General features: G+C 41.0%; 2 protein-coding genes across 3 annotated transcripts; both read left to right on the forward strand.

The window, feature by feature from the left end:
* The first annotated feature begins 3318 nt into the window (after nucleotides 1-3318).
* On the forward strand, nucleotides 3319-10408 carry LOC138584814 (extracellular matrix protein 1-like). 2 transcript variants are annotated; one of them, XM_069657128.1, is made up of 11 exons: nucleotides 3319-3528; nucleotides 4270-4326; nucleotides 4986-5054; nucleotides 5226-5288; nucleotides 5385-5420; nucleotides 5525-5805; nucleotides 7126-7331; nucleotides 8788-9076; nucleotides 9162-9361; nucleotides 9564-9651; nucleotides 9804-10408. In XM_069657128.1, exons 1-11 carry the CDS (start codon nucleotides 3459-3461, stop codon nucleotides 9987-9989), a joined length of 1545 nt encoding a protein of 514 aa, XP_069513229.1. In that variant the 5' UTR covers nucleotides 3319-3458; the 3' UTR covers nucleotides 9990-10408. The 2 variants fall into 2 exon arrangements, with proteins under 2 accessions (XP_069513229.1, XP_069513230.1); XM_069657129.1 differs by lacking the exon at nucleotides 4986-5054.
* Nucleotides 10409-11438: 1030 nt separating this feature from the next.
* Nucleotides 11439-26701, forward strand: pip5k1ab (phosphatidylinositol-4-phosphate 5-kinase, type I, alpha, b). The gene is made up of 16 exons (XM_069656158.1): nucleotides 11439-11503; nucleotides 14591-14625; nucleotides 15522-15614; nucleotides 15848-15978; nucleotides 16070-16187; nucleotides 16369-16521; nucleotides 16608-16907; nucleotides 19518-19753; nucleotides 19852-19935; nucleotides 20064-20112; nucleotides 20287-20371; nucleotides 20460-20630; nucleotides 20772-20904; nucleotides 20995-21057; nucleotides 21163-21262; nucleotides 22760-26701. The coding sequence occupies exons 1-16, from the start codon at nucleotides 11458-11460 to the stop codon at nucleotides 22832-22834; spliced, it is 1872 nt and encodes a 623-aa protein (XP_069512259.1). The 5' UTR covers nucleotides 11439-11457; the 3' UTR covers nucleotides 22835-26701.
* Nucleotides 26702-26961: the final 260 nt, after the last annotated feature.

The raw sequence follows: 26961 nt of genomic DNA on the forward strand, positions 1-26961 counted from the left end.
GACCAAGTGCACAAATTACATCCACCTTCTCTTACTCAAACGATAGATTTTAACTGGAAATTACTTTCATACAGTGCATCTCAAACTTTTCCAAGTCAAAGACCCCTTAACTTACTCACATTAGACTCCATGTGGTAAACATTTGTCCCAGGGTCTCCTTTTTGATAAGATTAGATGTAACACCAACATATGTTGGACTATGGAATGATAGTGAAAATGAATTGCTTTGGACCCCCTGGAACCCTCTTAAGGACCCCTGAATGTCCTTGGACCCTCCCTTCTCGTGCACATGAGCGCAGCTCTCCCCCTCTCTAAGTCTGCATCTCAGTTTTTTATTCTATGTTTTTTAAAGTCTAATGAAGGTGAACAAGGATTCGTGCTCATCTACATACAGTGCGGGAATGTAAGATCCGATCACAAGTGCTCACTGAGGACACATTCGGAGAGTGATGCCCGGTGTGAACAGCCGGGCTTAGAGCTGCCCGCTTGTGATCGGATCACCCCAGGACACATGCATGATAGCAAGAGTGAACAGGGCCTTAGAGAACCTTTGCTTCGATGCATTTGCATGTGCTAGTGACTGAGAAAGTTGTGCACATAGGTTGCATTTAACTATTTCAGTAATGTAAGAAATTTGAAGGTTATAATGTGAGCTACCTGCTTCTTCAAATGCCAGGCAACTTCGTCTCTCTCACTGTGACAATCTCTTAAACAAACCGTCCAATCAGGCTTGAATAATAAATACAGTGCTACACACACCCCTAAAACAGGTGACAGCCTGCCTCTTTGCTTCTGATCGTCTCTAGAGAAATGTTTCTCCTCAGGTTGATGTCACAGATCAGCAGCCGTACCTCTTTAACATTCTCCTTTGTGTTTGAATGAATCCTCACAGGCTTTTATATCTTATGAGCTTTGAAAAGATGTTGCATTAAATATAGAAAAAAATATGGTGATATAGTAGAAATGTCTTCCTCTGTGTGCAAACTTTCCCTTTCTTTTCCAGACTATCTTGCATATATTTTGTTTTCTTTACACGACTTTGGATAAAAGGTATAGGAGGAATTGTTCAGAGGTTTCAGCATTGAGTTCTGTTTATCAGGCTGTAGTCCTCTGTGATTATAATGAAGATGATTCCATGTAAACCTTCTAATAAACTGTTGAGGCTGTGACACGAAGCAGACGTGCTAACTTTATTATTTGTCTATCTGTGTAATACAAACACGTGTAAGACTGAGCCATGCAGTTGTGATGTGATAAGAAAATATCATGTACTCAACAGAAACTGTTTATTCATAGCAAAAGTTCTGCAAAGTGACAAGACTGATTCATCATTATCAGGTCAAACAGCACAAACACACTGTAGAGCATTGGCGTGCAGTGTTTAATACAAAGGAAATATTAGTCACTGTGCATGACTGTCGAGCAGACTCACTCAGGCAGTGGAAAGTTGTTTTTTTTAGGTTGTCATGGATATAAACTGTTGCTTACCAAGTTTATAGGAAATTAAAAGACTCTGACTCAATTGGATGTGGTAAGTTTTGCAATTTTCCAAACATGCAGGTTGTGTCTTTGTCTTCTGTTGTGTGCTAGAAAGTAGGGATTTTTGCTTTTCTATTTCAGCTTGGTTTGGACAGACATCAGGTAAACAACTCTCACAATGTCTTCCCACTTCAACAGAAGACTACAGAACATAACACTCAGATTATAGTGGCAACTATTGCACCAACAGTTCTCCAAGGATGCATGTTTTAATGTCCCTACTGAGGTCTCTTCATTTTTTTTCTTTTGTGCTGAGGTACTTCGGCTGCTCTGACCCATAAAATCCAGACATTGACCTCATTTAAAGGAAAACAACCCACCATGTTGCCCGTCTATGGTCTGTACGGTTAACTCATGCACATGTTTCAAACATCATAAACAACTTTTCAACAGTTTTAAATTTCCCAAAGCTTTTATGACGAACAGTAGATCTGTTTTTTTCCGGGGCGGAAGTGTATTACAGTCCTGTCTGGGTTTGTTTGCCATTCTCTGATCTCTCTGGGGAATTCTCTACCCAGGGTAAACACTTCTGTACAGTTTCCGGACCCCCATTACTTATCCCCACCAACGGAAAACTTTGATCCTCCTGATATCTCTTGTATATGATGGGAAAGAGCTGTAGGCAGAGCAGCAAAGGCAGGATAATCCATGTACTTTAAGCCGTGGCCTACAGAGTGCAAACACATTAAAGCAGAGCTGCACAGGGAGTTCTTCTCTACTCTGATTTGGCTTTTTTACAAGAACATAGTTGGAGGGTTTGTGTGGAGGTCACAGTCAGTGTTTGAGGCTGGAATCTGTGAGGCCGTGATGACCCTGGATTCAAACCCAGTGTGAGATAACAAGGACTTTGAGGCCTTATAGCAGTGGACAAAATTCAGATTGGGGTATAGGGCATTCCACTGACTTTACACATCAATTTTAATTAACCTCTATAACTAAGAAAAATCAACTCTCAATTCAGAAAAACAAAACATGCTTTGGGCAGAAGATCATACATTTTCAGCAGGCAGTTTAGATATTTTAAATGCACAGAGAGAGTCAAACAAAAATTTGTAATGATTTGCATTATGGGAAATGTAGGATCTTCTTTCTTGGCTTATATTGAGACAGTAGCCTATATCTTGGATTATGCTGCTATATTTCAATATATTCAAATATCTTATCAGTCCATCCACCCAACTGAAGTGCAATTCTAAACCGATGGGCCATGAACATAAAACAGATTTTGTCCTTGAAACAATCTGTTTGCACCACCAACCTTGATGAATATGGCAAAATATAAAAGGATGATTTTATTAAAGGGTAATTCTTTCATTTTGAATAAAATAAGGTTGTTTACAGAACAATAGACACTTATATTTTGTTTTGTTTTCCCCCCCTGAGTGATTATGATGAAGCAACCATGCCCTAAAAAAATTTATAAAGTAATTATTGTTAATTCGAAGACTGTCAAGTATTTTGTTAGAAATATATGACACACAAACACGAACTTTTAACTACCGATCTAAAAATTAACTGGTTCGTCTTGATGGTAGGGTGATGAAAATTGCTTAAGAGTAACAGCCGGAATAAATGATTTATATAACATCATGTTCACACTTGTGCTTTTAATACATGATCATAGTTTACCGTATGAACGCACCATTGCAGCACCCACGATCTGAGCGGTTCCCATATGAGTCATGTCGAAAAACTTTCCTCCCTCCCTCCTTTCCTCCCCTCTTTCCTCCCCCCTGAAACCCCACATGCATAAAAACTGTTGTCCCGGTAGCTCAGACGGACAGCACGGCGGCGTGTGTCGGACCAATAACAAACAGGCTGAGCGTGTTCTCTGGGCGGCCTCTGCTCTCTCTCTGCTCCGCCAGCACAGCCAGCAGCAGCCGGACAGACAGTACCGGACACACACAGACAGCTTTACAATGGGGTCGTCTGGGGCTCTAGTCTGCTCCACCGCGTTTGTGTTAGTTCTGTTGAGCTCAGCATCCGAGGGTAAGTAGCTACTTTTAAATCTCACTATTTTGGTTGTTGTTCTCATACCAAAAAGTTGTTGTGTTTGCTTCTTGACTGTGAGCCGCGCTCCATTTTTGTTCGGCTGAGCTAATGTAAGTGCGTTTATTTTGCCTTAAGTGCTGCTGACATGAATCCTTTGGCTAAAGCGACTTTACAGGAGTTGGATGTACACGTCTGCTCTGTTTTCTACAGTGCTGTAATGTAGGTTAAGTAGGCCTACTTTTTAAAATTACATAATAAGTACAAATAAGCACACTTTAATATTTTTGTGTTATTGTTGGTCTACTCCTTTTTTTACTACATAGGCTACTTTGTTTAATAGTCATAGCTACTTAACAGATTAACATTTCTGGGTAAAAATTCTGATGTATTGTTATAAGTTAAATGATGAAATGCCATGCAAATATTGAAAATTGTCTCAACTGAAACTTCCAACATGTGTAATGTTAAATGTATGTATGTGTTATATTTAAGAATGCAGCACAGACAGTGCTTACTGCAGGTACATTTTCTGATAATATTTTCAAACTTTCACTTGCAGAAAGTAAAATTTTAATGTAAGGACTAACTTGTTGAAAGTGATTGTGTTACGATTATTTAACTCAAGGAATACTTGTTTCACCACTGGCTGACTTTCAGCATAATTTCTGTTGCGTAACTTTGTCTGGCTTTCTGCCTCTCTCTCTCTCTGTCTCTCTCCCTCTCTGTGCAATTTTCCAGATGATCACATGTTTGAGCAGCGTCCGATCACCTTTGACTTTGACAAAATCATGCAAGGTGAGTGTATTCACATGCTAGTGCAGTATCTCTGCAGGGACCAATTAGAATCTCAGATGTTCACTGTGGCATTTAGCCAACCCTCACTACTTCAGGAGGCTATTTTCGGGTAAGGACGCAGGTTTGAGACCCCAGTGATTTTATGTCCTTACAAAGCTCAGTTCAGTCATGGGATGTTTGACTTAACCTTTAAAAATTCTAATGTCATGCCTTCGTCTGTGGAGGGAGCTTTTCAAGCCCTGGAAAAGTAATCCTGAGGTTGTCTTGTGGTTTATCTGTTGTGAGTCACCTAGCTTAGAGCCTCTGGAATTGTGGCTTTAAACAGTAGAAACGCATATATTCTATCAAAGTCTCAATAAGCATCCACTAAAATCTGGGTGAAAATAAAGTTCAGAACGATTCGAAAAACACATAGTTCGGAAGACAGCTCCTGTTGCTGTTAAGACAATTTGTAGGCGTGGCAGATTATAGTTTTATTGACATCTCTAATCACTCAAGATTCCCTTTTAGTTCAGATTAAGTTAAGATAGGTCATGCAAAGAAAACTTACAGGCAAGCATTTTATAAATGTAGGCATTTATATGCTTTTCTAATATGCTTGCAGAATTTGTTTTTGGTTTTTTTTGCAAACCATTGTTTTGAAAATCCACATCTTTCAGAGATACAAAACCCAGATCAGTCCGTGATGCAGTCAGAGATCGACTTGTCAGAGCTCCTCGATCCTAAAGGTGATTTTCATCTGTTTACATATTTCTACGATGTTCTGTTCTGATGTCTGATTGAAACCTTTGCCACGTAGTTTTGTGTGCCTGACTTTCTTTATCTTACAGGTAATGGACAATACAAATATATGTGTCCCTGCCATCATCTCTTGTGTATTGTTTTCTTTTTTTTCATAGAGTTCACCATAAGGCAGGAGCCGGTCCATCCAGTAGAACCACTTGAGACCCTGAGAGCGAGAGGTACACTGCTATCTATCTATCTAGCTGTCTTTTTTTGATGATGATGATGATGATGATGATGAAAAACACTTACTTTTTTTATTATTAATCTTTCAGAGAGTTCCAGACCGGGAGTCTTGACACCAAGAGGACGTTCGTATATATGTTCCTCTCTTTCTGTTAAGTGTTGTCATCTGTACGACCTACTACCTTCAAAGTGTCAATTTAACATTATTATTCTTCTCCTTTCCTCTTAGGTCAACCAAGTTTCGGGCCCCGTTCCTTTGGTGGTCCTCCTCTGCTGAACTATCCCGTTCAATTCCCCCTCGGCAGACCGACCTCAGACAATCTCCAAGCCATCTGTCTCCATGGAGACCGCCGTCCCCACTATCCAGACTCTTATTTTCCTGCCTCTGGTTTCGGCCAGCAGAAGCGACGGGCCTGTGCCGTAAACAAGGCAGAGACCTGGTTCAAAACGTGCTGCAAAGGGAACCAGACGTGGGAGAGGGAAGTGACTCTGTGTTGCGCCACACAGGCTGTAAGTTTTCCCAACAGCTCCTTCAGCTAATTCAGCAATTTGACAATATGATATCCTGTATGTTCTCACCCTGATTCCTCTTTATTTATTTCTCATTGTAATCTCTGCCAATCATAGAAAAAAATAATTCTTTGACTACTGACTCCTCACTCCTCCGCTCAGCCGCTCGGGACTGCAAGTCAACGGCTTCAGTTTTTAATCCTGTTGTCCGCTATAGTTTGGCCAAAAGGGACAATTTACATGACAGCCATGTTAGTTTTGGTTGATTGAAACCGGCTCTCTGACAGTCTAGACAGCACATAACAAAACTGAGATTTATTAATAACTTAAGTGGATCTTAACATACTGTATTAGGATGCTTATAGTTTTTCACAGTTTGGCACATTTCTAAAAAATATTTGAACTTCTCAGCACTAAAGGTACATTTCCCAAAACAGCTCATATGTGCAAAAAAAGTGAGAAACTATCTCTCTGTTGTGGAAATTTAACAAAATGTTGGAAAGGATTTCTCATATTGTTTTGGCAACTTCCACTGTTCGGTGCAGAATTGAGCCAAAACGAGTGAGAAACACTGTAATCAGCAGATGCTCTGGTTCAAAACAAGACTCCTTAATAATATGTAATAATGTAACCTGTTTATTGTCTCCCCTTCATTCCACTGATCCCCACCCACATGCTCCCAAACACACCTGGCAGAGATTACGTTAATTATGTTTCCGCGTCATCTTCTCATTAGTCCAAACATTACTTTCTCAAGAAGAGGTGGAACATGATGAAAAACATATTGCTATTATGCAATGCTGAGATTAAATTGGATCCAAACCAATATGATTCCATGTTAAAAACAATTATACACTTAGAACCGCATTTGTAGGAATGCTGTCAAAGACGTCATAACATCGCCAACCTGAATCCCTGAAGCTGTACAGAAGTCCGCCTCGTGTCGTGCTCTCTGCACAAACACTGTTGTTTTTGTATCACTCAGAATATAAAAAGGGCATGAAACATTCTTCACATTGCTCAGATGATGGTACTTGCATTTTTTAAATAAAGTTGAAGGCCTTAGGCGCATCCAGGCGATAAGCGCTTTATATGCAGCCCAGCCTCTCAGACATAACAGACAGGCCTTGGCATGAGCGTCAGTGGAGCAGTTTAAAGGGCAATCAACAAACCTGTCTCGAACTGTTCAGTGAACAAAGCGTTACTTAGTCTTCCTCTTACTATGATTGTTTTCACTTTTCACTCAACATATGACCTCCCGCAGGCAGACTCAGTTAATTCATACATCCCATGCTGTGCTGTTTCCTGTGCCTATCACAGTGGGAGCTGTCGCTCCAAAACTTCTGTACGGAGGACTCATCAGTGAAGGATGTTCTTTACCCGTGCTGCAGACTGTCAGGCAGCAGCAGGCTGAACTGCTTCCACAATGACGCTCCGAATCCGAACTATGAGCCGACAGAGGAGCTGCCGATGCCACCGCTTCCCTCTTCTGTGGTCTTCAACTTTGACCCCAACACTTGCCAGAGGTACGCAGGGAAATTAGATGAGCATCAGTAAAGATGATGTTAAGCAGCATTACTCGGCCAATATATATTATTTAAAATCAATTAAATTCAAGTAATAGTATTGGCTTTTCTTTTCTCTTATGCCCACTTAGCAGTTGCTTTGTTAAACTTAAACATGTATGTTCTTATGCAGTGGACAAAACCAGAAATCAGTTTATTTAGCAGGTGTGAAAATATGTCTGTGGCTATATTGTATATTTTTGTCATGGTCATTAAATCCCATGAAAAGAAATAAACCGAAAATAAAAAAGATACTTATTCCATGATTATTCCTGTTCCTTTGTTACAGAAAACATTCACAACCTTTTGAGTTGTTTACACACTTCTCTTGTGCTACTAATACTCAATATACATATATATAAATATATATATATATATATATATATATTTATATATAGAAAGAGAGAGCTAGCATCAGCTTTAAATTACAACGCCCAGCTATTTGAGAAAATCACTGAGCCTTTTAGAAAAAACCTTAACTACACACTATATACTACAGATGATCCAGGACGTCCTGTTAAGGTAACAGTTCCCTGTTTACATGCCTGTAGCCCAACTTCAGATTGTACAGAACTCTGCAGAAAAGCGTACCTCTCCCATCACCCCAGTTTAAGCTGCTCTGCACTGCTTCCCAGTTCCCTGTAGAATTACTTTTACTCATAGCATACAAGCCTTATGAGTGAGCTTTTATCACGTTACTGCCCAAGAAGGCCTTTAAAGATCAGCCACATTAGGCCTGCTAACCATACAAGAGTCGAGGTTGCAGTCAAAGGGTGATTAAGCTTTTTCTGTAAAGGCACCTCATCTCTGGTCTTCCACTTTGAATTCAATCTGCAGACAGAGAACCTTCACAGACTGTCTTAAGACACATTTTTACAAACTTGCCTTTTTAGCGGAGAGCTACTTTTATTAGAGCTCTGGTGTGTATACTTTAACATTATCGTATTTTACTACCTTTTGCTTGTTTTATTTAACAATTTATTTTATACAGTTGTTAAACTGTATGCTTCCTGTCTTGAAAAGTGCTATACAAATAAAGTATTATTAATATTATCATCATTAATTATTATAAAGTTTGAAGGTTTAACGGAAGCCAATAACACACCAGAGTGGTGTTTTACATTATGAGTCATGATTTTACTTTTCTGGACAGTAGAGGTCTCTTCATCAATGTAGCGCTCCCATTCAGATGAATGGCAGAGCAGCAGACCTTTAGAAGGTCTGAATGCAGCCAGAGGCCTCAGTTTGGATCTTATCGTCTGATTTGGTGACGATAAGGCCAATACAGAGTAACATCAACCTTTTCTCTTAGGACAAAGGAGAGATTACAGATTGGTCTCACTTCCTATATTTAAAGATCATCTTTAAAGGCTAAGAGGTCAGGTTTCCATCTGACCTTATGTCTCATACATTACAGGACAGTGATGACTCCATACAGTGCCAGAGGAAGCAGAAGGAAGAACATGAAGAAACCATCTACTTCCCAAAAAGTGGACATCAACTTTCCTCCTGGACGACCCACCGTAGACGTCCTTGAACCGCTGTGCCAGAACCAGAAGCTGCGTCCCCTCTATAACATCAAGTGCCTGCCCGGTTCAGGCTACGAGTTAGTGGCTCGTCAAGCGAAGACCATTAACCGTATAGAAAAGGGATTCAAACAGTGCTGCAAGAAGAAACAGAATATACTGAACTGTGTTGATCGGAAGGTGAATTAAGAAACACACAAACATGAATATTTTGCTATTTCCAGTCATTTTTGGTTCTTATGTCCTCTCTCCTGCTGTGTTTTAGTGGACTGATGAGCTCGACAAGTTTTGTTCAGGTGTGAACGGTGAACAGGTGGATTTCCACTGCTGTTCCAAAACGGAGGCGAGCGATCGATACAGCTGTTTCCAAAGCATTTCTCCCAACCCACGTTTTAATATGACTTCTGTCACTGAAGAGCTCTCACTTCACAACGTCTGTGACACCCACAAGATCATCAAGAAGAAGTAAGACACCACTTCTTTTTTCTTTCTTTCTCTTGTTTGTCTCCTTTTTCCAGACTTTTCTTCTGTCACATTAAATCAATGAATCTCAAGCTGTCAAATATGCTGAAATATCTCTTATCTTAAAAGTGCAGTTGTCGTGGCTCACAAAGAACATGTGAACAGTGTACAGTGAGACACATATCAAAGATGTTGTGTGTTTTAGGTTTCCTGTTGGTTTTCCTCTCAAGAGCTTTGTGCACCAATGCTGCCCCCTGTCTGAACAAGACAAGAGCAGTTGTTTTGAGCAAAGGGTGAGTGAAAAAAGGGAGTGAATCTGAAAAATCTAGCAAGACAAATCAGAAGACAAACTTTAATATGTAATATTTGACAATTAAAGCTTAGCCTCTACAAATCTGCCTCAAAAATGTATATTTTCTGATGCTTTTTCTCTCTATGAAATCAGCTGAAGGAAATGTCAGGGAACCTGTGCTCGTCAAAGAAGCCGTCTCCACCGGCTGTCCGCCGCTGTTGCCGTAAGCCTTCTTCACAAGACGCTCCAGAGTGTGTCTCAAATATTCTCATGGATGCCATCAACAAAGCAACCAATTTCTCACGCCAGAAGAAGAAGAAGAGGTGCCCTCTGTCTTAAACCCGTACAACCTTTTGCTGCTGACCCCTCTAGCACTGAGCCATTCAGACAAATGGCAAGCTAGCAGCAGAGGTAACCTCCAGTCACTGAAGAGGAGCAATTGTTCCTTCACAAATCACACTTAGAGGTCTGTTAGAATATTCTGTGGACCAAATCCTAGCTTCATCTACTGCCAGTGTCATATGCATCTTTTCATCACATGAAAATCATTATCACAAGAAAACCTTTTTAAAGTTACAGAGATAGTGTTAAATGCTTGGTCTGTTGCACATGCTGTACCACTATTTTTATAGGCTGCTCTTTACACTTTTGATATTGAAAGCATTTTTTGATTCCTTTGGAGCTGCAAGATCAGTTCTCTTTTTATATGGTTTTGATGATATCTTCAACAGCTCTAATAAAAACATTTTTAAAATGTAGCTTTTGTGTGGTTTCTGTCTCCTTCATGCCAGGCCTGCAGTTAAAATATGTTATGACAGGGAGTCTTTGAGGTGGATGTTAAACAACATAACATTACTTTCCACATTTTGCCCATTTGACCGCTTTAACTGTTGAAACTGTCCTCTGTAAAATGGGGAGTCATTTGGTTAAATGAGATTTTATTCTGTCAACAACATAAAATGATCACAGAAACAAAATCTAATTTAGTATTTGAAAATTGCAAAGATTAAAGTATAACTTGGATAAAGACAATTTTGTATATAATTTATTATCAATTTCTATATTTTTATTCTGATAATATACCATGTTCATATTTTAGATTATATGCTATATTGCTGTGCTCTACGATGCTATATATTATATCTATTATATCCTATACTATACTGTATTATGTTACTGTAATATGGTAGACTCATACAGTATATTAATATGGACAAGCACTTAATTATTACATAGTAATATTGTATGTTATTGGAGTATGCTGTTATAGTATAATGTGTATATAGTGTATAATATCCTTCTTTAAAATTTCAGCTACAAATCAAACCATATGTTACTTCACTTGAGACAGTATTGCATTATTATTACAACAGTGGTTGTGGGTACTGTATGCATACTGCTTTCTTTCTTTAATTACTCTTGTATAGTTTATATAATTGTATATAATCCTACCTTTATTTTTTGTACTTCCTATTATTTATTTTACTTTTCTGTATTTATTTGTACTTTCTGTACACATGGTTAAGACTGAAAACTGAGATTTCTATGGCTTTTGGGGAAATGTCTAAAAATATGGACATTTTCAGATATTATTGGAAATCATTATCTTCACCCAAGGTGTTTTCTAAAGTAATCTAAACATTTTCCATTCAATCATCCGCAAAACTTTTCAATATTGTGTGAGATAAACTGAAACTGAAACCGTTCCCCTTCAGTCCGCTGGGGGCGCTGTAGTGCTGCTGCGACACGAGCGTCAGAATCCAACTGTCTGCTCTGCGCCGCCTGTGATGTGAACAGTCAAATCATAATGGCGACTGCTGGAACAGCAGACTCGGGATCAACAGCCCCGACAGGTATCTAGTTGTTATATATTCCTTGTTTATTGTTTTAAAACGACTGTACATAAACATCTGTTTCACATTTTGGAGCGACTAATATGGCTTGATACGGTGAATGTGGCTTTATCAAGCCCCGGTTAGCCAGTTAGCTAGTTAGCATCGAGGCTCTCAACCTAACAAATGAACCAAGCAATGGTTAGCTTGTTTAACTGCATAGTCTATACAGCTTAGTTAATGTTTCTTTATTTTGGTGCTCAAACGAATCTTTGGCTAACAAGTCAACAGATTTTATATAGTTATAACTATAAGGATATGTTGCATTTAAAGAAAAATTCTGGCACCACGTTGGTTCTAGTGTTTTGTTATCGAGCTGGTTAATGTGGTTAACGGTGAGGCGGTTTATACTAATAAGTCAGCTGGGAGAATATGAGGTTTGATAAATATCAGTCTATTGTTCATTAAATTAACGGGACGTGTTAAGTGGCTACTGATTAAAATGGGTCTTTCCATCTATGGGGCACTGCTGTTTTCCCCCAACCTTCCTCGCCTGTTACACCCCTCCTCATCCTCTGTCTCTCTGTCTGCCCAGGTTTGTGGTAAGGTTAGCTAGCAAATTCACTTTACATTTGGTACATTCAACATTACCACTCTATCGGTAACTCTCGAAAGTTTCACAATAAAGGGTGATATATTATCAAAACACTTATTGATCGTATTGATTAACTAATACAATGAAGCAGGGTTGTCATGCTTATGTAGTTAATGAACAGACGTAATTTATTCTGCAATGTTAAGTTGATGTTAGAATAGCCTACTAGTGTGTCTAATTTCAACCATTGTGATTTGCCTCCTCACTATTTTCAGTGACCACACAGACACAGATGGGTTGTGGGCAGCTCAAGTCCTTTCAGAGGATACTTATTTTCTCAGATCAGGACAGATGATGGCCACGCTGCATTTTGCTAATCCCGTTAGTTGTGCGTCACTTATTAGCGTCCCTGTGCACAGAGAGGCTGCTCTTCCCTTTGTAGCCACCCAGTCTGAATCAGGGAATAAAAATAGTGGCTTCAAAGCACTCTTCTAGCTCCCACATGGCTGAGAGCCCTCCACTGTACAAATACAAGATACAGCATTCTCTCAAACACACACACATACACACACTCACAGACACTTGAGTGACAGTAACATAATGGTATTCATACTAGCCCTTATTGGCCTTGTTTCCTTATCAGGCAAAGAACCAGTATATTTATGGAGGCTTCATAGGCAGAAAATGATGTTAGGAGAGTGTGTGTGTCCCATATTATTGCCTTGCGCAGGCTGCGGGCTACATGTGAACAAGGTTGGCAGGGAGTTGTTTAGTATACAGAGAGAACAGATGGTTTGCCATTGTCATAAGGCCTGTCACATACAAGCTCAAGTCATTGTTAAGTAGTTGGGTTGGGTTGAGAAATTCCTATCCTAAATCTGCTGCCCAGTGTGTCTGATTATCTAGTCTTCATTGACTTGTGAGAAAAGAATGCAATATGCTGAAATTACAACCGCAGTTATTTTTATTATCAATTAATCTTCAGTTATCGGTTCATGGTTTTGTATATCAAGTGGTGTAAAATAGTAAAACAATGCCCTTATGATTTTCCAGAGCCAAAGGCATCGTCTTCAACTTGCTTGTTTTATCGGGCCATCAGTCAGAAACCCAAAAATATCTATTTCTGCCTTATATGATACAAGAAAAGGAGCAAATTGAATATCAATTGCTTATCAAGCAAGCGTTTTTCTGATTGGATAGGTTAAACATTTTAGCTGTAGATTAAACACATTTTCTTTTCACTGAAGACAATAAATAAATCCTGTTTTTAAATGTGCTCAGTGTTGCTCATATAGTAGGTTAAGTCTGTCAGGCTGATCATGTCCTGCTCCACAGATATTAGGACTCAGTTCTGGAGGAGAGCATTGCAGCGAGGTACTCGCATGGGTGTGCGTGAGTGTTTCTGTGTGCGTGAGCAGAAACTGCATGAGTAGTGATGATATAGTGTGTGGCTTTACATAATGAGGGGAAATGTGGGCAGAATGATGCTCATTGTTTCCTGGAGGATTGCTGTGTGTGTCCTTGTTAACTGAGAAGAGCTGCATGGCATTCAGACAGTCTGCCTTATTATTAACACCCAACTTTGTCGGATTGAAGTGTTCACTCGCTGTGCCTCGTCTGGATTGAATGTGCTGGGTGTAGATTAGTTCTCACACACAGGATCATTACTACAGGGGTACTTTCTTCCCAGCATCCCTTTGTATATATTGACCTGTGGCACTGCAGCATTGAAGTAGGTGTTGCCATTGGTTACAGGCTAGAGGTTTCCTGCACAGTGGGCGAGATAGTAGGTTTAAACAGCAAGTTTACATAAGGACACAGGATATCAAGTTGAGTATTATTTTATTATCAGTGTGCCCTTTAAAAAAACTACTGTGTGCTGCAGCTGCTGCTGTCGGTATCATGCTAAACCAGGAGCATAGACCCATGTGTCCCGGTCATGTATTTCAATTTAATTTCTTATCTTTGGCTGGCCCGTCTCAAATTCACACACACTCAGAGGCCTTTGCTTGGTGATGGTTCAAACCTATGTTAGCATATTGGAGGTTATCACAGAATAAAAAGCAAAGTTATTGCGAGACACAAACTAGGCTGTTTTTTGAAAGGAGGCTGTTCAGTGTAGACACACATCCGCAGGGACCTTATGAATCTGGAGCAGCCAGCTCAGGGGAGAAGTAGTTTCAGTTCACAGTGAGCTGGTGTATCGGGGGCAGCAGTCGGTAACTGCGTCCACATTTAGGTCTGCTGCTCATCACTGCCCTCGTAGTCATCAGCCAGTCCTGGAAATAGCCTCACTAATTAACCAGCAGAGGGTTTCTTAAACAGTCATTAACAAATTCTTCCATGTTAAAAAGCTGCCAGCTCAAATTCTATATAATCATTTTAATGCCGTGCATGCAAAGGTATCCTGGAGTTGAGTACGAAAATTTGAGATTTGCGGGACCTTAGGGTTTTCGAAAGTTAGTGTTTGTTTTTATCACAAACCAAATTGAACTGTTTTTTTCTGTCTTTAGGGGCCAGCAGCATCAGAAAAATGGCCCCTCAAGAGGTAAGGATATCATAAATTATAAGCTGACTTGACAAAACACCTGTTCTGTGATGTTTGGAGTAATGTAAATGTTGATCCAGTCAGCCCTGAGGAGGGAAGAAGAACAGGTTTAGAGAGTTTAAGGTTGTATTCATGCAGCCATTTCCAACTTGAGAAGTCAGTCACAGAATGTATTTTAACAGGTACATACAGGTAATAACAGGTGAAAAATGCCGGAATAAAACAGGTCAACCGTGTTTATATAGTTGGAGAGTTTGCCGTCTGTACCAGTGACTGTCAAACAATAATTCCACAATATATTAGGGATAGACCGATTATCGGCTGGGCCGATTATAGGCGCCGATATTCAGCATTTTGACATATGGCATATCGGCATCGGCTTTTTTATTTTTATTTTTTAATTTTTTAAACCGACGGCCGATAAGAGATCAGTTTAAAACTGGGTTATTTTGGCTCTGATGCATATGCTTAAAGGCATTTAAACAAAGTGAAGTGTTGGAGTTTGTATTATTCAAAATTTTGACGCCAATATTTTCACTTTTACTGCAAATGAATATCGGCTTCAAATATCTTTGACTACTAATAATCGGTTTCGGTATCGGCCCTGAAAAAAAACATATCGGTCTATCTCTACAATATATGCAATCTAAAGGGAGAAAATGTGTGTAGTAATTGCAGTTAAAGAAACACAACGTTTCCTTCACTTCTTTTCTTCTCCTGCCTCACAAGTTGATCTGCTGAGAGTTTAACTTCTTTGCTAGGCCAATTGCAAGTTCATCGTGGCAGTCATATGATGATGTTTACCCAATGTGTCTTAAAGGTTGCACACAGCTGTCTCTTTGTCCTTTGTGTTCACAAGCATAAACGCATGGTTTTCTCTCGGCCCCTCTCCGTAGATGCCTGGCTCTTCAGGCACAACTCAGAGTATGAAGAAGACCATCGGACACCGGGGCGTTGAGACCACCACAGGAGAGACCACCTATAAAAAGGTTAGAACAGGGGCGAGGGTGGGTGGGCGGTCAGTGACCTCTGAGGTGGTTTTGACGCTCACAGAACTGAGCACTGAGGTGAAAAGGGGAAAAGGTGTTTGGTGTTTATGTTCTAAAATTAGTTTGGGAGCTCCCCTCACCAGAAGCCTAAGAATAGTAAGAGAAACGGCAGAAGTGTCTGTGGTAAATGTTTGTTCCAGTGCTTACCATCTTCTCCTCTCTGACCTTTCTAGACCACATCCTCTGCCCTAAAAGGTGCCATCCAGCTGGGCATCACTCACACAGTCGGCAGCTTAAGCCAAAAGGCAGAAAGGGACGTTCTCATGCAGGACTTTGTGGTGGTGGAAAGCATCTTCTTCCCCAGGTTGGTAACAGAAGCCCTAGTTGAGTAAAATCTGTGGTTTTGTTTTATTTCATGGAGTTTATGGCCTCTGTGTCTCTCTCATGTGTTTCAGTGAAGGCAGTAACCTGACCCCTGCTCATCACTACAGTGACTTTCGTTTCAAGACCTACGCTCCTATTGCCTTTCGTTACTTCAGAGAACTCTTTGGCATCCGGCCAGACGACTACCTGGTCAGTACTCGCACCAAACTCGCACCACTGTGTTTAAAGAAGTTTTTGTAGAGTGGTTTAATTTTGTTTCCCTCTTTTTTGAGGATAAAAAGTGTCACCTAAACTGTGAGATATTCCACTTCACGGTTCATGGCCCACATGTTTGCTCAGATACTAATGAAGTCTCCTCTTCCTCTTGAAGTACTCTCTGTGTAACGAGCCGCTGATCGAGCTGTCTAACCCCGGAGCCAGCGGATCCCTCTTCTACGTGTCAAGCGATGACGAGTTCATCATCAAGACTGTTCAGCACAAAGAGGCTGAGTTCCTCCAGAAGCTCCTGCCTGGATACTTTATGGTGAGCCTGATACAACACGAGCGGGCGCTCTAATAATTCCTTTGTCAGATATCTAATCCGTTTTTTTTCTCCCCCTTTTTTCCCAGAATATAAACCAAAACAAGCGCACCCTGCTCCCCAAGTTCTACGGACTGTATTGCGTTCAAGCAGGGGGCAAGAATATCCGTATCGTAGTGATGAACAATCTCCTGCCTCGGATTATCCCCATGCACCTCAAATACGACCTGAAGGGCTCCACGTATAAGAGAAGAGCTTCCCCTAAGGAGAGGGAAAAGGCTGTTCCCATTCACAAAGACCTGGACTTTATCCAGGACCTGCCTGATGGACTGCTGCTGGAAGCGGACAATTACAATGCCCTGTGCAAGACCATACAGAGGGACTGCTTGGTGAGTCACACCGTCTTTCATGGGCTGATTGATTTTAATTTAAGTATAGAAATTTCAAGCCTTACATAAAAGATACTTTATTTAGGTACTTGATTTTTTGCAAGAAAGATGCATATAATGATAGATATGTTTTATTTAGACCAACAAGTCTAATAAGAACCCACATCATGAGATACTCAAGACAGACTTGTAAATAAAACACTCGTTCTTTGCTGTTAAACGTGCTGTTTTCTAAAGAGGCATCTATCATTTCCTGTCAGTCCGAAGCCGATTAGTCAGTGTTATCAGGCAGTAATTTTTTGTTGCTTAGTGTTGAGCTCCACCACTGAAGTATCACCAACTGTCTGGTTCGGACGAGATGACTCAAGCTTGCCTGACTGTAAGCTGACACTTTGTTTACTTTGAGGGAAGATACCTTTTCAGGGGATGAGACTGGCAGCATTTATAAGCACAGTAAACACAGGACGGTAACATGTTGTGTGTCTGTTATGTTGTAATATGGTATTTGTAGCGTTTGGTTATCAGAGTTGGGAAAGCCAAACAACTTGCATCCCAGTGGCTGTTCATCATTTATTCACTAAAATATTAGGGATGCATGATATCATCGGCACGTTAGCGGTATCGGCCGATATTGGCATAAAAATGAACTATCGGATATCGGCGTGTTGGCCGATATCCGCCGATATAATTATCTGATAAAATAATGGGCTGCTGCATACTTGATTAAATGCCGACATCGGCGCAATGTTCCCGGCGTGAAGAAGACCCGCAGCGTGATGACGTCACGTGTGTCTACCTGCAGCATGAGAGAGTTAGAAGCCAAAATGTCCGTGGTGTGGAAGTTTTTCGAAGTGTCCGAAATAGATAGCAAAACTGCTATTTGCAATGACTGCTCAGCTTCGGTGCTGCGAGGAGGAGCCAAGGCAAAGTCTTTCAACACTACAAACTTGATTAATCTTCTCAAGACCCGTCACCCCGACGGTTGTAACAAATGTGATAAGAGTATCACCATTATACTGTACGCTAATTCCAATACAGAAGAGAGTTGATGATCTCTGTAATCTCTCTCTAATCGGCTAAATGAGTTGTAAAATATCGGCATATCGGATATCGGCAAAAAAATCCAATATTGTGCATCCCTAATATCTCTTTCAGTTATCAAATCAAACGTTATCCTCATTTTGCAAGGCAACAGGGAATCACTGAGTTCATAATAATATGACAAAATATAAAACACAATACAGCCCCTGAGCCCAAATAGCACGTTTAAGAACAGTAGAAAAATTACAAGTAAAAACATTTCCTCTTTGTGGCCAATTTTACTACTCCAGACTATTGAGTCATGTGGGTACCATTGTGCAAGCTAGTTGTTGCTGTCTGATTGGATTTAGGTGTTGCTTGGGTAATTTTGTGGCAGTGTTGTCATCGTGCATATGAAAATGATTTGATCACTTACAGCCCCGTTGTGTAGGATGTGAAAATGTTGAACTGGAATAGGAATCATAATGTTTGTATGTAAAATGAGCAGACATCAATGCCTGTAGCTACCAGCGTATTCATACGTCGTGGTCAAACAGAGGTTCAAATATGCGTAATCAGTATTTAGTGTGATTCCACCTCATCTAAGGTTTTACTGCCTTTTATCCGACATATACTAAAATAAAGAAACTCTTAAAAACAATAATTAAACTTTAGAAACACATTTAAGTCACAGTCATTGTAATTAAAACACTAAAGCTACTCATGAACGATGTGGCATCCAGTAGAGATGGGAGGTTTGACTCTTTTTACAAACTTGAGTTTGCATGAGTCTCTCACTAAAGAGAGTCCAGTTTTTGACTCACTCTGAGCTTGAATCTCCCACCGGCCCAAGCACCCATAGAGCATGCGCACTAGAGACTTCTGTCGCCCTTTTGGGCTAACTCCGCTAACATTAATGGAGCTTACATGCAGCTCTACTCGACCTTCTGATTGTTTTTGGAGCTAATTGATCACTTTATGATAGTACAGCGAGTCATTTCATGTGGTTTGTGACGCTTGTTTTCCCGTGATTGCGTGCTGAAAAAATGCTTTTTTTGCGGGTACTGAGTGAGTGAGCGATTCATGTAACTCGAGTCAGAACTCTCAGGGCAGGGAGGGAGCGCCGGGTGCTGGACTGTGGGAGCGAGTACGGAGTTGAAACAAGCGGCAAAGTGGTTGTTTATTCTCACGGGGCTAGGCTTATATGGTGGTCTCACCTCAAGTTTGCAGAGGCTAGTAGCGGGTAGGATGGGTGAGTGTGTGAACGAGTTAGTGGAGATGAGGACTGGTGACTCCCGAGTCAGAAAAAGGAGTTGTTCATTTCCAACAGTTGACTCAGGACGCGCACATCACTAGCATCCAGTTTTAGGCAGTGACATAGCAGGTAAAATAAGAATTATAAAGTGTTAAGGGGTTCTGCAGTTTTCTAGAATTGTACCTTTTAAAGCGTTTTTTTACTTCCACTTTTCTGTCACAAAATAACAAACAAATACGCAGCCTCTAAACCTTACCAAAGCCTGTTGTGAGCCTGTGAAACTGTCGGTCTCACCTCACATCAACACATTTATTGTACTCGTGTGTTTTATGTAGCTTTTGCAGAGTTTCAAGATCATGGATTACAGTCTCTTGATGGGCATCCACAACATGGACCAGGCCAATCGGGAGCGGGAGCGTAGCGGGGGAAATTCGGGGGACAGCGGGGGGTCAGAGGGAGCAGTGACCCCAGACCAGCGCCGGCCACAAGCCCAGAAAAGTCTTTACTGCACAGCCATGGAGTCCATTCAGGGGGAGGCTCGAGGGAAGGGGGTCTTGGATTCAGAAGACCAGTGAGTCTTTACGCAGAGCTGAATTTGAAGTTGTTTTTGTATAAGTGAAAAATGATGATGATGTTAAATTACTTGTTTCTCTTGCCTTGTTTTTCCAGCATGGGCGGGATTCCCTCTCGTAATACTAAAGGAGAAAGGTTACTGATCTACATCGGCATCATTGACATCCTGCAGTCCTACAGGTTGGTGTCTGAAGGCAGATAAAACATTTCCTCACATAACATTAATTCACATATCATGAGCTAGCTTCCCTTCTACATTACACATATATAACTTCCAGTAAATCTTTTCTTTATGTCTTGTTATTTAGGTTTATTAAGAAGTTGGAGCACTCCTGGAAGGCCCTGGTCCATGACGGGGTAAGAGTCTGCACGCTAGATGCTACAGAAAGTTAAACAAAGCTTGATTGTTAAATTTATGCCAGATCAATTAATATTTATAATAAAAATGCTAGATACAGCTTTTCGTGGTGCGGACTTGTCTGGTTTTTGACCTGCTCCTCTAATGGCTCTATTGTTCCTGTTCTTCTTTAGGACACAGTTTCGGTTCACAGACCTGGCTTCTATGCAGATCGTTTCCAGCAGTTCATGTGCAACACAGTGTTCAAGAAAATTCCACGTAAGTATGCGTATGATCCATTAATAATCCAAGGAGTGAAAAGTCTAGCCAACTTATTGATCACTCTTATGTCCTCTATTGTCTTCAGTAAAACCGTCACCATCCAAGAAGAGTCGTGGTGGAGGTCAGGGGGGTCTTCGGAGGGCCCCCACCCTGGGAGGTCCCACCCCACTCTCCCATGCAACAGGACAGTCATCCATGGACTCCAGACTCGTCTACCACAGCCACTATAAAAGCACAGACTCAGAAGCAGACAGCGGTAAGAACGGAGACATCCAAAGCCAAGCACCTTTTTAAAGTGAAGTCGATGTATCTGCAGCCTCACTCATAGCTGTGCAGATAATGTAGAAACTAGTGTTGACATGTTGAACGATTTGGTTTGTTGATACTTTGTTCTCAGGGGTGCAATCAGGAAGACCAGATCTTGTTCCGAGGACCCCTCCGCTGGTAGAAAACGCGGCTGATTGTGAGGCCAACTTGTCCACCTCATCACTAGGCAGCACAGGAGTTGCTTCCGGCTCTCCTCCCCTACGGTAACGACAGTAATGCGTGACTTTGATTCATCCATCTCACTATTACACTGTTTTTATTTTCTCTGCTCTGAATATAAATTCTCTCCGAAGGTCTGTTGGGGTGGAAGTGCACAAATCAGCAAACACAGACCTTGACCAGGGTCCTTCTCACAGGTACTAAAGAACAGTTATAACACCTAAAGCTGCAGCCTCATGAGGTTGTAACGTACATGTATTTTTATCTCACTTGTCTTATTTATCACCTTTTCTTTGCTCTAGTTTTGGTGCAGAAGAAGCTGCAGATAATTCAGGCAACCTTTCTGGAAACGAAGATGTAGTTTCACTCTCAGACATCATCCCTGAGACCAACATCTGTTTTGTAAGTCTAAATGATTAAGTTACTCGTCTTTAAAGGGGCTATATGTAAGATTTTACACGTATTCATCAATCAAATATCATTTTTTTATTGCCAATGTGTGAAGGGATAGTAGAGGAACGGAAAAATTGATACCTTCCCCAACTTCCTCCATTGCCTCCAATAGCCTGTTGGCCTTCGATTGCTTTTGGGGATCAAAACAGACCCACAACTGGTTTCTTGCTACGCGTTGTAAGCTTGTTGTTAGCTCTGTACTAAGTAAAACGTATTGTTATCAGAGAAGCAAAACCCGCATGCAGCGTTTTTTCTCTCACTGGGTGCAGCGTTTTTTTCCTCTCACAGGACGAGTGCTTCATCCCAGCTCTCTCCAGCCGCCCTGCCCTGCCTGGCTAATGTTCGCTAATGCTTGTGATGAGTGCCTGGTTCGCCGGCGTAACTTGCCATTTGGTTACGAAGCACAATGCCAGAGTCATGCAGTGTATTTATGTTAGAGCTAGTTGGCTAACCTTCGCATACTCGCTAACATTATGACTACCAAAATGCTATCTGAGTGTGTATCTCAGTTATCCAGCTTGACAGATAACTTCACCAGCTTACATGACAAACGGTGTTGATTTTGGTCAACAGTAAATTATGTAGCAGAACAAAGCAAATGTGCATAACTACCAATTGTTTTCTATTACCTAATAACATTACATTACCTGCCTAGGCTAAGGTCAGCCAGCTAGCTGTAAGCTGGCAACAAGCTACCGTTAGCAAACAAGCAAATGTTAGCTTGTCTGCTATCGCAGACGACTTGCCAGTTAGGCAACACAGCAAAACACCATCGAGTAGATAACATCAGCTAACTCGCGCAGACTCCCCGGGCTGATCCGGCTGGTAATTGAGTAATTTGCTGTTTGGTTACGAAGCACATTGCCAGATCCATGACGTGTAGTTATGTTAGAGCTAGTTAGCTAACCTTGCTCGCTTGCGTTATGACAACAAAAATACTATCTGATTGTGTTTATCATTTGTCTAGCTTGACAAATAACTTTGCCAACTAACATGATACAAACTTAGGTATTATGACAAACAGTGATAATTTTGGACAACATGATGGCGGTCAACATGATACCAGTCAATGAACACGTCTGATCAGTGAAAAGTAAACAGCCGGTGAGTTCCGAGATTGAGCATGCTCAGCTTTGTGTGTCTTCGGCAAAAGCCCTGGATGCTCTTTCATGCATGCACAAGAAGGTTGACTGCAGTTCACTCAACGGCCAACCGTGTCACTAAGAATGAGGATTTTTTGAAAGTTACATATAGCCCCTTTTTAACTCAAGATTACTTGTCATGTCTCTGTAACAGCTGCCAGTATTGGTGTGTAACTGTTCATAATCTGACTTTGGTTTCATCTTCACAGTAAAAAACAGACGCACTGCCACGGAAAGGCAAGACATTTGTTCACGAGTTGAGTTGGATGGAACCAACACCTCTGTTGTTCTCTCACCTGTACAGAGTATACAGGGATGGCTGGACGGAGCAGCGAGTTGCAGTGGAGGTTGCGACAATGAAGAAAGCAGTGAGTGCTAGGCCCCGGCCATTAACACTGTCACTGTGCACACACATTCGCCCCCCTGAATATCCCTCAGCCCAACTGTTTTGATAAACATGCTGAAATTGGCAGCTCTAGCATCATTACATTTCTGAGACAAAGATCAGTCTTCATGAGCACAACATGAAGGATGCTGCAGTAACAGCACAAACACAATTATCAGCAGTAATTGTAAAAAAAAAAAAAAAAAAGCACCATTCCTCAGTGAGCGGTGAAGGCAGTGAAATTATCCACGAAGAGTCAGTCGTCCATTAATTTTCAGCCTGAAGTGATAAAGCAGGAACACACACACATATATATGAGCACATGAAGGGCAAAGCCTGCGTTTGTAGGAGTGAATATTCCCTGTGTGTTCATGCACAGCCTGAGTGGGTTCACATTTCCGTGATGCTCACTCTTACCGCACATCCATTTCCCCTCAGCACTCCTCATGACCAGGAGCACTCCCAGCTATCAGTGCTCATTGATCAAATCAACACGTGCTGCTGTCGACTCTGCAATCATGTATGATTTCTTTTTTGTTGTTGTTGCTGATTGTGGATGTGAAGTATTTAGTTTGAAACAGCGGAGGGATGGGTTGAAACACACCTATACGATGATTTAGTTCTAAGTTATTCTGCTGGAAGCCACGGCGGTGCTGCAAAGGTCCGACTAGATCTCACAACCGCTTAATGTACATTACAATGTTTTTCTTATGCAGAATGTGTCTTATTATTAACATGGCAGACCACGTTTGTACAACCCCTGATAAATCTCTCCCTCTGATGTGACCATGTGTGCTCCAGTATGGATTAATAAAAAGAGAAGAGCATTGCTGGCGAGTAGATGCTAGCTGTTAGCTCATAGCATAATTTCCAGCTTCTGGCTTCTGTCACTTGCTTGTGCCTTTTTCATGTGTGTCTCAAACTGCCATTTGTATGTCACGAACAACCATCCAGCTGTCTGGCTTTTTAAAGTGTTTTAGATTGTAATGTAAACACAAGGGGTGTAATAATCCAAAGTCGCATTACAGTACAACTTTATATTTAAGCTTTGGGAATTTATATACGATATTTGGTGTGGCAAAGTCTGCCGCAATAGGATTTTTAATAGATTAAACCAAGTTATATGAGGCAATCTCATAGGCCCATTCATAAAACAAGTTGCATTGATGTCAGTTTTATTGCTGAACTCTTCCAGGCATTTAAATAGAAAATGTATCTGTTCTATTTGCTTAAAAGAAAAAAATAGACCTAATTTCTGTGGCAGATGCATTAATTGAAATGTCAAGATAAAGGCGATATGGATCACTGCTTTCACTTTGCATCAGTGATATTAAATAGTCAATCATTGAGTTGATATATCTATCCATACTGATGGATTTTGACACCCCTTGCAAACACCAGTACAGGCCGCTTTGGTTGCTTTTATGTCGAGTGTTGAGTTGCTGTGGTTTGTCAGCTCGGCTCTCCTGACAGCACAGGATGTTTGTCTGTTACTGATCATTTCTGCTGGTTACAGAAATGCCACCTGCCCACTCCAGGACCAATATTACTAACAGCGTGTTAAACTAACTTTTGTATTTCTTTTATGTAGTCTTACTCCGCGTTTACCTCGCTGATCATGAAAAAAATAACACTTTTTTTTTTTTTGCGTTTATGTTTTTGTTATGGGCACTAAACAAGCTACTGAGGTGGTAGGCAGAGCGCTTTTTTACCCAGTGAGAGGTTTGATACAGACATTTGAATGACTGTAGCGAAACTCTGCTCCTGAGTCATCATCGCATCTAATGAATTACAGTTTGTTTGTTAGGCACATGTGGTCTATGCAGCAGAGAGGGAGAAGGGGAAATGTGAGCTGTGAATATAAAGAAAGAAGGAAAACTACTCATGTGCACAGATGAGGATGTAGGACTGAGCCTTTATGTATTATGAGCCAGTCGCGGCACCAAAGAGAAGAGTGGGGAGTTCCTGCGAATGTTTAGGGTCAATGGGAAAATGAAATGAGACACTCCTGGACGCCTGCATGGGTTTGTGATGTGGTGTAAGGTAATAACACTGGGTTGACCTGTGTTTTAAGGATCTATTATTAGACTTTTTTTTGTCTAGATAATTTCATGTCTGATAAGCTGTATCTGACATCGACCTAGTCCCGGTAAAGATTTATTTCTTATTTATCAGAGAATCGGTTTACATTGTGGCCTGAGACATTTCAAGATTAAACTCCACATTCCTGTCAAAATCAAAGTACATTTACTAGTATTGTTCTTGCTCTTAAAACCCATCATTTACCAATGTGTTGTGTAGTCTGGACTAGGGATGCACGATATTATCGGCTCGGTATCTGCAGATAATGGCATCGTCACTTATGTCAGTTTTCTGCCGTTATTTTCCGCCAATAAAACAACACTTTAATTCTGCCTAAATGCTCGATGATTCCCTAAAAAAGCTTGACATTAACTCGGCACGAGTGTGCACGCACACTGCCTGCACAAAATTATCAACGATTTACAAATAAAGACTAAAAGGTCACAGAAACTCGAGCCAATGAATAGAAGTTGAACAACCTTCAAAACTCTTAACTAGCTGACAGCTCACGTTCTCGTCGTCTTGCGGGACTTGACAACATCAAACACACCGACACTAACTTACATATTCATGGACGCACACCTGACAAAAAGTCTGTTGGCGATCACTGATGTCTCCATAGTGGGTGCAGTAAATAAGTCCGAGCATGTCTCCCTCACTGCCGTGTTTTCGGGGGGGGATGCTGCATTCAGGTGCAATCAGAAACGTGAATGATCAGACACGTGACCTTTTGTACAACGCCTCTTCCGTCAAGCGTGAAGAAGGGTGCAAGATGTCTGCGGTGAGGCAGTTTTTGGCCACTACATTAAGAGTAGGCATGATATCAATTCCACTATAGAGGAGACTTGATGTTCTCTGCAATTAGGAGGGAAAAAAAACGTGCCTAATATATCGGTATCGCAATCGGCAAAAAGGGTTGGAAAATATCGGCATATCGGATATCCGCAAAAATCCAATATCGTGCATCCCTAGTTGGGACGGTATACTTGATATGAATTATTTCTGATATAAATGTAAAATATAGATTATTTCAAACACAACTGTTGGTTGAGTGTGAAACAGTCACCAAAGAAAACACTCAGAAACATCCAGATTATATTTGTGACACCTGCATTTTGCTCTTTTATTTCTTTCAATGGGTGGTACTGTGTAACTGCTGGATGAACACCAGCTCCGTCACGGTTATGTACTACACCACGGCACAAGAGAAACATCATACTTTGGTGCTTTAAAGGGCGACGCTCAGTGTAGACACTACATTATATTTGAAGTAATGCAATATGAACCACAATCTGCAACCTTCGAGCTCTTAAAGAAGGATATTTATTAACACGATCGATTGCTGCAGGCTGAAATGATGGAAGTTGTATTATGTACCTTAGATGATTGTACACATACTGTATACTGACAGAAGGATGTCTGAAACTTTATAGCGCGCGCGCGCGCGTTGCCCATGAAGGGGGACAATTTGACAACTCCACTTTTGATATTTCATGTTTCGATTGTGATACAATAGATAGATTTCCTCCATGATAATTCTGGGTTGTTAATCTCCCACGCTTTTTTCTACATGAATGTTACACACGGCTTACAAGCCAACATTGCTGGTTGTCCAATATGCTTCAATTACTATATTTTTACTGTGTATAAAATGTGTATATGTACATAGAAGTCACGGAAATGCCTTCTCATGCAATATGTGCTGCCTGTCCCTCCTGCCATGTTTCAGTTATGTGGTGGTGATGTTCTCATGTCTGATTTTAAAGGAATAAACGTATTTTCTAAATCCTGTTTTTGTCCCTTTGTGTATGTGCTTTTATGCCTTTTATTTCGAGAGAGGACAGTAGATAGTGTCGGAGGCGGGGGAAGAGAGAGTGGGGATAGCACACAGCAAGGGGCTGAGAGTGGGGGTCGAGCTCGGGGCTGCGCATCGAGGACTATGGCCTCTGTATGGGACGTGCGATTTAACCACTGAGCTAAACCGGCGCCCCAAGGACTTGCTTCTATTTAATCATTTGCAGGGAACACATGCTTGAGAG

This window comes from Semicossyphus pulcher, unplaced genomic scaffold (assembly GCF_022749685.1).
Source record: "Semicossyphus pulcher isolate SPU_LCO1_2020_fin unplaced genomic scaffold, fSemPul1.0.p SCAF_9, whole genome shotgun sequence".
Classification (NCBI taxonomy): domain Eukaryota; kingdom Metazoa; phylum Chordata; class Actinopteri; order Labriformes; family Labridae; genus Semicossyphus; species Semicossyphus pulcher.

Bases quoted from the DNA above. Each gene is read 5' to 3' on its own strand.
- pip5k1ab (XM_069656158.1), top strand. From the start codon at position 11,458: ATGGCGACTGCTGGAACAGCAGACTCGGGATCAACAGCCCCGACAG. The intron at 15,615-15,847 runs GTTAGAACAGGG...TGACCTTTCTAG, and splicing joins GAGAGACCACCTATAAAAAG to ACCACATCCTCTGCCCTAAA. The intron at 21,058-21,162 runs GTACTAAAGAAC...TCTTTGCTCTAG, and splicing joins GACCAGGGTCCTTCTCACAG to TTTTGGTGCAGAAGAAGCTG.
- LOC138584814 (XM_069657128.1), top strand. From the start codon at position 3,459: ATGGGGTCGTCTGGGGCTCTAGTCTGCTCCACCGCGTTTGTGTTAGTT. The intron at 5,421-5,524 runs GTTCGTATATAT...CTTTCCTCTTAG, and splicing joins AGTCTTGACACCAAGAGGAC to GTCAACCAAGTTTCGGGCCC. The intron at 9,077-9,161 runs GTGAATTAAGAA...GCTGTGTTTTAG, and splicing joins TGAACTGTGTTGATCGGAAG to TGGACTGATGAGCTCGACAA.